This window comes from Poecilia formosa, unplaced genomic scaffold (genome assembly GCF_000485575.1).
Source record: "Poecilia formosa unplaced genomic scaffold, Poecilia_formosa-5.1.2 Scaffold6, whole genome shotgun sequence".
Taxonomy (NCBI): Eukaryota; Metazoa; Chordata; class Actinopteri; order Cyprinodontiformes; family Poeciliidae; genus Poecilia; species Poecilia formosa.
The window spans coordinates 5,344,601-5,357,107 of record NW_006799945.1 but is presented as its reverse complement, the minus strand read 5'-3'; the positions used below and the strand labels follow the sequence as shown (position 1 = coordinate 5,357,107).

At 36.4% G+C, this 12,507-nt stretch overlaps 1 protein-coding gene across 3 annotated transcripts in view; it reads right to left on the bottom strand.

The window, feature by feature from the left end:
* rgs3a (regulator of G protein signaling 3a) overlaps positions 1–12,507 on the bottom strand; it is a 142,029-nt gene that overhangs the window by 116,884 nt on the left and 12,638 nt on the right. For 2 of the 3 annotated variants that reach the window (XM_007569450.2, XM_016680430.1), the window contains exons 4-8: positions 12,207–12,265; positions 12,031–12,125; positions 11,426–11,494; positions 6,872–6,932; positions 3,322–3,412 (exon numbers count right to left, since the gene is read on the bottom strand). In XM_007569450.2, the coding sequence (XP_007569512.1) occupies positions 3,322–3,412; positions 6,872–6,932; positions 11,426–11,494; positions 12,031–12,125; positions 12,207–12,265 (375 nt within the window). Of the gene's footprint in view, positions 1–1,315; positions 1,586–3,321; positions 3,413–6,871; positions 6,933–11,425; positions 11,495–12,030; positions 12,126–12,206; positions 12,266–12,507 lie in introns of those variants that run through there. The other variant, XM_007569467.2, reaches the window with a different exon arrangement.

Here is a 12,507-nt window from a genome sequence, read left to right as displayed (position 1 = left end):
TTAGAGCCTCAGAGAACGGACAGTGACACAAAGAAAAGAAAGGGAATGTGACAAAGGAGTCAGTCTAGATAAAAGAGGAAACAAAACAAACAAGTAAACAAAGTACACATCAGCAAGAAGCGTGAAATGAACAAGACAAAGAAACACTGGAGAGCATTCCAGAGATATGAATATTCGCTGCGACAGATGAAACATGAATGGTCAGAAAGCAAGAGGAAGAAACACTAAGATTATCGAATGCCATTGTAATTTAATTGATTTTGGAGTTTTCCACGTTAAAACATGTCATCTTGCAGCAGCGCCTCCATGGCCTACATTCTGCCAGCTGGCAATGAACACGAGCATGCATGAGTATGCATCCTCCACTGACACACATACGCAGAGGCCAGATGAGACAGTAGTAGGGCAGTACTGTCAAAGCGAAAGACGAAAAGACAACACATTTAATAATACAATAAATCATTTGGCTTTCACTTTTTTTAGCCACGTCCTGAAAGTGACAATCTAGCAATTTCCCCACATTCCCCTTATCAGCAGAAAATATCTGCACAGCTTTTCAAATGATCAGATCTAACAGCTAAAGGGACAACTTGCCTTTGTAACGTCCCCAAGTAAAAGTCAGTTTCTCCACATGCAAGCTTTGCAATTATTTCCTCCTGGCTGGGTCTTGTCCAATCTGATACTCCTGTCCTAGTTCCATCCACAGAAGCATAAGACTCATTTTAAAGTTTCATGAGGCAGATTAGCCTTGTTCAGCCAAGCAGTGTAAATTGGGATGAGTTCGTGAGCATCTTATGATATCCATGACATTAGCAATCCAAACTTGCGCTATGTTTTTTTTTTGTTTGTTTGTTTGTTTTTTTTTAAAAAAGGACAGGAAAGTATCTTAGAAAGAAGAGCCTTCGAGCTGTGAGGGGTGAAATAGGAGCACATGTCTGTGTCAAAGGGTCAAACTGATGATAGGCAATCAATAACCCAGTCGATTGGGTAGGCTAACCCCTTCAGGGGTATGTTGTGGAAAATAATTGTGACCAATTTAGCCTACCAAGTAAAAATTAAATGAGGACTGACAGACGAGCAACACGCCCACAGCGCTGCTAAAATGTACTTGTATAATACCAGCCACATGCAAAAAGACAAAGTAAATGAAAAAGCAGAAGAACAAAAAATGAATAAGATTCAAATTTTTATAGTGCTCTCAATAATAAATGTGCCAGTCCAAGTTGCAAATTCACAGCTGTGCAGCTGACCATACAACTTTCAAACTATGTGAAGTGAGTACTGTCAAGTAGAATAATATAAAAGTGGTACTCACCTAGTCTAGGCTGCCCTTATGGCTGGCACAGAGAAGCATGACTCCAACACAAACACACAAACCAGCACAGCCATCAACTACGAGTGGGAAGAAACAGGCAGAAAAAAAAAAAAAGGGAGAACTCAGAGATGCTGAGAAGAAAAATAGTCGTCCATTCCACTGTATCGGTGTGTGGTGGATGTGTGTGAGTGAGTGTGAGTTGAGTGAGTGTGTGTCTGAGTGTAGGGGTAGATCTGCTTCAGCAGTGAATGGTATTGGAGAGCTCCGTCTCAATCTCACTCTCTTGCAACTGTGACGCGTCAGGGCTTCATCCAGACCCCTCCCTCCTCTCCCGTGTTCTCCACTCTACTCTCTCCGTTTCCCACTCATTCGCTGTCCTAATCCCTTTTTCCTTCTCTCTCTTAATCCCTCGCTTCCCTAGTCGGCCCGCCTCCTGGTCTGAAGGCAGATAAAAACTTATTTCCAGTGGCCAAGCACATAACATAAGAGAGACCACTGACTGTTCGTGGTGTACTTTCATGCATTGTTGAACATTGGGTTATTTCCAACTTAGATTTCATCATTTTGTGCACTATACATGTTAGTTTGTGTTTTTGGCTTGACCGGTTTCATCAGGTTAAAATTCAATGCACACAGAAAAATGCCACATTGTACTTCAATGAATCTGTTTTATTAATATAAACAGAGGTATGTTGCTGAAATGATGGATTAAAATTTAATGTAAAGCTAGCAGAGACGTCTAATAGCTCTAAACAATATTAAAATATAATTAAGGGGAAAAACTGAGTTAAGCACAACTGGAAGGAGGGATTAGACTGATTTTCTTCATTTCATTGTGCAGAAGTTATCATAAGAGCGAGAGATTGTACATTTTATCTCCACTTAATCTCACCCTTAAAATAAACCACAATATTCAGACTATTTTTGCATGCAAGCACAAGCAACTACAATCAGTTTCACTCATCTTGAAATTCTTTCCTGGTGCCAATCAATTAGAAACAACCTTGGATCTAAATTTAGTTTCTTGTGAATGATATAATGAAGAAATAGTAGAAGATTTAAAGAGCAGATGGCTCTGAACTGGTTCCACAAAAAAAAGCACAGCAAGTAAAGTCTTGTGAGAAAGATATTGGCAACAAGATGACAACTACGTGGCTTTCTACTAGGAAAACACTGCACAACATCGCAATATTTGGCAATGCTGATGTTCTGATAACGTGTGATAAATAATAAAAGTGTTAAACTCTCTGTTGTCATAACAAATACAGACCCAGGATAATGAACAGTATATTCAGCTACTAAGAAAAATAAAAAAAGAAAAATCAGTATTTCCATCCCGACAGGATCTTAACAAAATATTGTTCTGAAACACGATTGAAACACCTTAATTGTAATTTTTTTAGACCACTTTAAATCATCAATATCTCTGATTTTACTTTCTATAGGTATGTTTTTTGAGTAAAATGAACATTGTTCTTTTATTCTATGAACTTCATGCAACATGTCTCCAAAGTTTCAAGCAAAAATTTTGTCCTTATTTGCAGAAAATGAGAAATGGTTAAAATAACCAATTTTCATTCGCATTATTTGAGGTCTTTTAAGTTCATATTCATTTAGAAACAATAATATTGATGTATTGGGTTCAGTGCAGAGGTCTCTTAATTCTTTCTAGAGCTGCCCTAATAAACACCACTATATATACCCAGCTCTGTGACCAGTTTTCAAATATTAGTTCTTATGTAACTATGTTTAGTGGTAAATAAACCCTGCAGTTATTTTTAAAATATGGTTTTACCCTCATTTGCTTTTGTTCTGCCGTTTATCCAACATCTGGTGCACTCTTGTCTACCGTATGTGCCCAGCAATGAGTGTAAGTTTCCTATTGGTTTGTGTGATATTCAAATGTTTAACCTATTCTACATAATGAATACAATACACATTTATCATTACTTTCAAAAAAACTGTATTTAGTGTTAAGATATTTAATTTTTGCTCTATTAACTTACCAGTGGTGTGGTGGTTGTGTTCAGCTGGCACTTTAAGATGCTTCCATCTCCCCAGTTCTTCCCCAAGCAGATAGTACCATCCTTGAGTTTCCTGGAGGGCAAGCACACACATAACTGACTGCACACACATGGATATTGTATCTATTATACACATAAATATACGAAAGCTGTCAGGAGTTCAACATATCATAGCCAAAATGTGAAGTCAGACAGAAACCCCTAAACACTCGGAAGCTGAGTTTGTTTTTTTCCTTTTGCTTTTTTCAAGCAGCTGATGCTTCTACATCTGTACACTTCTAGTCTTTAAACCAGATGGCGTGTGAAATTATAGAGGAGAGAGAGAGAGTATTTTATGCTATCTATTGTGACTTAATGAGAGTATGCACGCCGACAGATTGGGCCTGATTTGTAATCCTGATGGACACAGACTGACAAACAATGGCATAACAAGTAAATTCTATTCTGTTATCATTTTACTGTCATACATTTGTTCTGTTTAATCCAACACACATTTGCCACACTAGCTGATTTCTCTTTTGTGCTCAATAAGTGTGGCGCCACAGACTGTGACAATAATCTTCATTTTAAAAGCATCTTCTCAGAGTGGACAGATTTCTGCAGGCTGTAGGACAAGGGGGAGGATAGGCAGGGAACTTATTTAGAAGAAGGGGGAGGGGAGGAGAGGGCATAAGCCTTAAAAAACTGGGAGGGATTTATGCAATCATTCAATATTACCCTACACACACACGATGAAAGATGGCAGGGAAAATGGACCAGAAGGACACAAAGGAGGGGGACAAAAAGAAAAAGCTAAAGATGACAGAAGCAAAAAGCACAACATATGAGAAGGATGAAAACAAATCACAAGATGTGACAGTCAGGATAAGACATTTCCAAAGCATCAGCCCATTTTCATAAGACCAAAATGATTGTGAAAATCAAACAAGTAGGTGGAGAAGACAGAGGAGGACTGGCTGGAAAGAAAGGACGAATGCAACACAGCAGCAGAGAGTAATGAATGTAGTGGAGAGAATGAGAAGACAATACTCCCTATGATTCAAAGGTGAAACTAACAGATTTGCATCCTAAGTTGGTAAAATATTCATTGAGATAAATGCTAAGAGGAGCCATCAGTAAGCATTAGTAAGATTTTTAATGTGTTTATCTGTAAATCTGAATGCTAAAAGAACTGTGTAGTAATGGCAAATAACTGACAAAAATGTGCATTGATAATATCCAATAAATGTTATTGCTTTGAAATGGAAAAAAAGAGAGAGAGAGAGAGAGAGAGAGGAAGAGAGAGAGAGAGAGCTTAATCGGGGCTTTGCAAAGCATGGGAAAGAAAATAAAGGCAAAGAGAACTGGCTGAAAATTCAAAATAACCCTTTTCCAATCAGTGAACACACCAAACCTTAGTACTACTAGGTTACAGAAACTACAACACTCTTATATGAGGAAGCTGTTATCATGGGATGAAGGCTTAAAGCTGCTTTAATTATCAGTGAAGTATTTAAAAATAAAGAGGAAGTACAAAAGTAATAAGACGTCTAAAGGAAAAATATAGTTTTTACAGACACCTTCTAGGTGCTGTAAAAGAGAACAATTCTGCTGTTGCTTACTTTGCTTCTGCACTATTCCGTGCTTTCAGTCATTTTAATATTACTTTTTGAGGCATTAAACAGAGCTGTCTGCCACAGGATATGCTCTTGTAAACATTTTCTTATATTGGAAAATGGCAAATTAATCCGATGCCATTTCATACAAGGAAGAGAGATGGCGAAAGAGCAAAGATTGCTCTGTTTTATTCTTTGGGAAAAGGGCAGACTTTCAAGAAGCCCCATTGTTAAGAAGGTAAGAGTAATTTTCTCTGGGAAATACACAGAGAGGCGGATGTTTGACAGTAATAATGCTAACCATGCTAACTGTGCTAACCGCAAATGTAAATACAACTTACAAATGTCCATGCAGTAATCAGTCTTTTTATGTTTTAAAAGAAAAATAATATTGTGCATCACAATGCATGTTCTCTCACTCCAGCAGTGTGGCATTGTCTCTGCTTCCAGTATCAACAACTGATGGACAATCGTGACAGGAGGGTTACAAAGACATATTACAAATGTTTAAATCAGCATGAAAAGGTCAAATAAATCACCAAATCTTTAAGAAGAAGAGATTTATCCAAGTCTGGCAAAAATCTAGGTTTAGTTAGTGGAACTGCTGCAACATTTCCTTGAGCAGCTTTGGAGCATTTAGTTTGCACACTGGCTGGAGTCAGTCTTGGTTGTTATCAGGTGAGAGGTCGAGTGCATCCTGAAGAGGTTTTCAGGTCATCTCGGAGTCAGAACAAAGAAAAATGAAACACAAAATCACCCACCCTTATGTAAAGCAAGTATTTGAGTCATTAATTATAACATTCAAGTTTTTGGATTGTGGAATTAAATAAACCCTGCAAAGTTGAGATTTGAACCAGAGATGCTTTTGTTATAAGGCAACAGTGAAAATACCTACAAAATAAACAAAATAAGTATATCATACTCACGTATGGTTGAGTTTCCTTAGACAGAAAAAGGTTTACTAGCTAATACTAAACTGAAATTGACTGCATTGCTTAATAAATCGGCTCAAACTGGAAAATATATGTAATTTCTCTGAAGCTGTCTTTATGACTGGACTGAACTGAACTGAATGTATTCCCATATTTAAATTAGATCTGTTCATCATGTTAGGTACTTTAAAATTATATTTGTTTAATCAGTTTGTGAACTGGCACTACATAAGTAAACTGAACTGCATTTAATTGAATTTTTTGCAATAATTTTTGCGTGATTTGCCTTTCCATGTTTGGTCTGACGTTAGTAAAATAAATATTTTAAGTGGGTTATACCAATTTAACATTTCTTTTCAATTTGAACTTATTTTAGTTTGTCTACCATTTGTTAGTAGAGCTCTGTTGAACATAAATGAATCACCGAAACACTTGATGTTTCTGATGAAAACCAGTCCTCCTTCTAGCAAAGACAAATAGTTGATTAAACTTCTGAGGAAAACTAAGTAAAATGTGGCAAGGATTGTTTTCTGAATATTTTCTGAAACAAATGGAAATAAGCTGTGGAAATGTGCCTTTTTGATTTTGTAGTGTCATTCTGTGGATATGCAAAACAAAATTTTCTTTACGCTAATGTATCTTTGGTGTCCAAAGAAAAATAGGTGCTAGTTATGAACAATTCATGTAATTATATAGAATATACCCTGAAACATTAAAATGACGTGTGTGTATAAAGTGTGTGAACTTTGACCTTAAAGCAGGAAAGCTCAGTGAGTCAAACTGTGTTCCCATTCCAGTATCTAGAGGCAACAGTGCAGTGCTGTGACACCGTTAACCCAAAAGTGTTTCCTCCAAACTATTGAGGTCACTGGAATTCATTCGCACTGAATTAAACTCTTAAATTCATGGTCTGATGGAAGAGACACACAACAGATGGAGACACTTGCACAGAGCTGAAAAACGGCACAAAATGGCTTTAGAGCTGAAATCTCTGTTCAAACTTACCTTGTCTGCATCCATAAGGGAGCGCAGGCCAAAACTCATGCAACCAAGCAGAACACTGGCTCTGTTGATGTTGAGAGACATCAGAGAGAATAAATCAGCAGAATGAAAATCAATTAATACCCCTGAGCTGAGGGGGCTCAACAAACTCAGGTCAGACGCTTCAAATACATTTTCAATCCACCACGGGCTTAAAATGAAGCAAAATCAAACCCATCAGATTTATATTTTTAATAATTTAAGTACTCCTTTTTTATATCTGCCATCTAGATCTTTTGCATTAAACTCATTCATAAAATGTTTTGTGATGTTGTCAGAGTAATAAATGCCTGGTGAAAAACTAAAATTTAGAGTAGAGGACAAAAGAAATTTGAAAATATTTAATTACAACCGTCCATGCTGTCCTGACATCCCACATTATGAAACTCCTGTTGGTCCATCTGAGCAACCAAACAAGCCCATATCTGGACCCCTGGCAGTTTGCTTATCGCCATTGATCTGGAGTTGGAGACGCCGTCATACACCTGCTGCCTTCTGGACAAACCAGGCAGCATTGCAAGAATCACGTTCTTTGATTTCACCAGAACAGTTAACATAATTCAGCCCAATTTGTTTTGTCAAAAAAAAAAAAAACTCCAGAAGACACAGATGGAGGCCTCAAGTATCACATGGATTAATGATTACCTGACAAACAGACCACAGTTTGGGATTGAAGGGTCATGTGTTTAACCAGATGGTGAGCAGCACAGGAGCACCACAGGGGACTACACTCTCACCACTCCTTTTCTCTCTGTGCATCGCAAACTTCCAACACAAGTCAAATTTCAAATTCAGTGCATTACTGACTGCTACAGCAGATTCTTCCTTCCCACAGCCATCGTCACCTATCATTTTTTTGAAGAACCTTAAATTAATATGAACAACAACATTTAATCTTCATTTTGGATCGATACAGTGTTTTTGAATGTAATTGAATCAGAAGCTAGTGGAGCAAATTTGCTATATTTAGTTTGGGTGGTCTGTGCAGCTGTGTAAGTATAGGGGGAAAAGATATGAGGGAAATAGTTCTCGACAAGCTCACAGCTGGAAGCGTGTAGTGCAGCTGCTGACGCCGTCATGATGGCAAACTAGTTGTTGTGATAAATGAACACCTGAACTATATTTGCAGAGAGTAAAATGATTTAGTAGCTGCCAAAAGTATAATATTGGGAAGTGAACAATGGTGAGACCCTATTATTTTCACTCCAAGCCCTTTACCTAATTTATGGGGAATTAATGTTTGGTCTGCTTAACAAACATTCTTTCAGTGTATATAGGTTATTTATTATTTTACTTGGAGATACCTCGGTGTAAGAGCTGAACTGACCAGCAACATAAGAACTACAGGGTCATCAATGAATGTATACCATCATAACACAAACCAGCTCACTCATACAGAATGACCCTTTGAAATAATATAACCTGGAGAGTGCATACTTACCAATGCATTTTACGATCCAAAGCAATGCGTTATAGGATAGCTTTTTTATTGCCTGAAAAGTCTCTTTCAAAATGGATAAATTTTTGAGATCTGCCCTCTTCCCATAAATTGCATTGAGTCGTGTGACATAGAAGTAGGGCTATTTATCCATTAACATATTTGTTTACTACGCTAAACAGGATTCATTTCACCCAGCTATGATTAATACTTGTATGTATGGAGGTTACTTTAACACAACACCAGCAGCTTTTCTGGATACTTTGTGAAATATGAGGGCAGCTGTATTGACAAATTCTCATGAAAACATCTATAATATATAAAGACTGGGATTAATGCATTATTTAATTCTAACTCATTTAACCAAACACTAGCAAACAAAAATTAAATACTGTATACTTATAATTATATTTTAATTAAATTATTAGTTTGACATTATTTGTGTGAAGGTTCAATTAACCTTTAGAAACATGTAGTTTTGACCCTGCCTGAATCAGAATTACCTTTGCCAGCAACTACAACTGGACACATTTCTCACCAATATGTATATTTCTATGCGGGGTGTTTTTGTTTTTTTTAAACCTTTTTATAGTTGTAAATAGGTCTGAACTTTGTAACACATGAATAAGATATTATCTAATCCATTCTATTCGAGCTCTGTATGGCTGCATGCTTAGGTTTATTCTGTAGTAAAGTAACCCTCAACCGCAGTCATAAATATTTTGCAGCCTCTAACAGATTTTCTGCACAATAAAGGAACCTACTAAGTTCTTTTATTGTGCTGAGGACAAGCATCCAACCAGCATGACGTTTCATAGTGGGGTAATTTACAGAGTGTTTTTTTTATTAACATTTGGCATCTAGGCCAAAAAGTTACATTTGAGTGTTACAAGCAAGCTTTGCTTTGCAAGCTTGATTTTATATAGCTTTGTTTTTACAATGTATTTAATTTTACCCCTCTTTCAGAAAGGCCAGATTTGAGGGGTACATAACCAAGTTGTCTTGTTGATCTGTGCAGCTCCTCCAGAGTTACAGGTCTGTTTGCTGATTAGCGATCCCCTTGCCTGGTCAGGCAGTTTAATTTGATTGTCATATCTTGCTTGGTAGGTTGTGAAATATTTTTCTACTTTCAAAAGAAGCACTGAACAGTGGAAGTCTTTCTTTTCTGGGATATTGTTTTATAATCTAATCCTGCTTTAAACTTCTTTGTTTCATTGTCTTTTTGATACCGTTTCAACTGAGATTACGTTGCATAAAGGTGCATCAGATTGTTTTAGAGCTATGAAGAGGGCTAAAATACATAGAAATGTTTCTTCTACTTTGCAATTGCACATTTATTTGTTTTAGTTTATTACATAAAATCCCAACATGGTGATAAAATGTGAAAAATATCATGCGTGTCATATGGTTTTATGAACCATTCTTAAATTCAATAGGATGTTGTTATTTTATGTGAATTATACTGCTGGCCAGGGTATATGTTGGGGACTATTTCTTTAAACTGTAGTTTTATTGTATGTGCTGACAAATTTGCAATCTTTTGGAAATAAAGTACATTTTCATCTCCAAGTTGTCTCGTCTCTTTATGGTTTGGAGTTTGAGAAGCTGTAGAGACCATGTCAACATTACCTTTAGTCAATACCTATTTGTGATTATAAGAGTGCATGTGTATGGATATTTATTTCTCAAGTTGTCCTACGTCAAAAAGAATATAATAAAATAAAATCTTCATATAAATTATTCTCATGGATTTCAGAGACTCGGATTGAAACAACAATGATTTCCAAGATCTGTTCAATGTTATGTTGTTAATAAATCAAGGAAGGGAAATAAGTTAGTTGAATTTGACTGGTGCAGCATTTTGGCAAACGCTCAGGAGTATTTTAGGGGAATTGCTGAGGAGGCACCACTTCCCACAACTTCTGACTTCAGCAGCACAAAGACGGATCATGTTGAACAAGCATATTTCAGCTAGATCTTGTTATTGTTTCCTAGATGAGCACGGGTGCTGCAGGGTCGAAGGTCAGTCTTGCAGAAATCAGTTATGATTCTTGGTAAATCTAGGTTTGCTAACTAACTTTATGATTGCAGACAATGACATTCTAAATTTATACAGCTATTCTCTTTTTACCACAAAGTCCAAAGAGTTCTCACCACATGGACCAAGCTTTGAAAACTGCATATAAATTAAGTCCTTGCACATCTATCAGTGGACTAAATTTGATTTTCATTGTCAGACTCAGCTGTGAATAGAGTGAGTTATATGACTGCTCCGTAGCTGAAAAAGGAAGATTGCCCTGAACAGATTCTACTTTGGTTAATTGTACAAGACACATACGGCCTGAAGAATCCAAAAGAGGAAATGTTTTAGTGTAAGAATACTATAAGTGATAAATAGCTTAATCTATAAAACAATTTCTGCAATAACGGCAGTTCTCATTGGGTGTGCAGACGTAAAAATTGAACCTGATTCTATAAGGTATACAAATCTCCATGACTTAGTAAATCAAGTTCTTGGAGAACATGATCTTGGAATTTCATCAACTTGATAAAATGACTGAACTAAACTAATCACACTTAATCTGTGCCCCAGAAACTTTCCCAATCCTAATCTTTAAAATCATTCCACGATCTGAAAGTAACTGCTATAAGATTTGTGTCTCTTCACTTTATTTACAAGCTGCACGTAACATTTTATGTAAGTTTTCTTGACAACATGAGACATGCTCCAAATGGTTATGTTCAGTGCTTTCAGAACACATTAAGGCATTGTGCCTGCATCCTTAATACAACATACCCAGGAAGATGTCTGACTCACTGAACCAAAAACCCAATAAACCTTTTCCAACGTCAGTCTCTTTAGTGAGGAAAGCAAAAGTAAAACAATTACTAGTCAAAGACGAAAACTGTGAGAAACATCCTGCATGCAATTTAAACATTAAAACTATATATTTTACTGCTCTGGTAAAACGATTTACGCCAGTAAATTTCCAAACATATATCTATGTTATTTTCACCTTTTGTTATCACTGGCTTAAATTGTGTTATTCACAAGATGTTAAACTTTTTCCTGCAGGTACCTTGATGCAGAGTCAGCGTTCCAAACTGTAAAGAGAAGTCTCTTGTGAAGGTCCTCCTCACTGACCGTACTGCAAACATAGAACAACACATGCAAAATGCAAGAATTTGCTTAGAGAGAGTTTGAAGCATAAGACAGCTACATTTAAGAATTGTGAATTATCAGACTTTGAGCAGAAATGGACAAAATGTCCTTGTTGGTTTCAGCTTTTGGTGGCAGCTAAAGAACATTGCTTAAAATTGGGTGAAATACTATCTGAGAATCTGAATCAAAATAGAAGTTTATTTAACTTTTCCATTGGTTCAAATTATGTTGTCATTAAAATAATGAGCTGTTCACATAATTTTTCAATTGCATTTGTCAAGAACAATGAAACTATAAAAGCCTTAAACTAGAAATAAAATAAAATGAGTATATCATTTCATGCAAAACTCTTCCCATTTATGACATTCATCATGTTTTTACATAAGAGATAGAAATTAGAGTGGGTAAAATGTAATACCATGTGTGTTGGTGAAAACAACTATTTTCATGGCACAGCACCAAAAATATAATTTAATGATGTTATGTTCGGAAAAGTAATTGATAAACTAATTGAATGCTTACAAGTAAAAAGTCTGCAAAAAGATGGGATTCCTACATTGAGGAACCATCGGAGTCTTCTGCCTTCCCTTTGGATCACTGTCAGGAAACTTGCCAACCTGCAAAGCAAAAGTACAAACATTTACCATACAGGTTATGTAAAACTCGATTTCTGTATCATCATAAAAAGCTAAATATACCTTAACATAGGAGTTACAGGACTCTTGGAAGTCACTCAGCATGTCTCTTGCCTCCAAAACTGTAGGAAAAGCACAACGTTACAAAGATTTATTAATCAATCAAGTTTATTTGAATAGCACGTTTTAGAAACACAGCAGTTAAAAATGCTTTACATTATAAAAACACAAACATACAAAGTTATAAAAAACACCATACAGTCGTCAATTTGGTTTTGGTGAGAATATGAGCAGCAGCGATTTGAATCAGTTACAGCAGTCTGATCTTTTAGGCAGACCTATGAAGACACAGCCGCAGCAAACT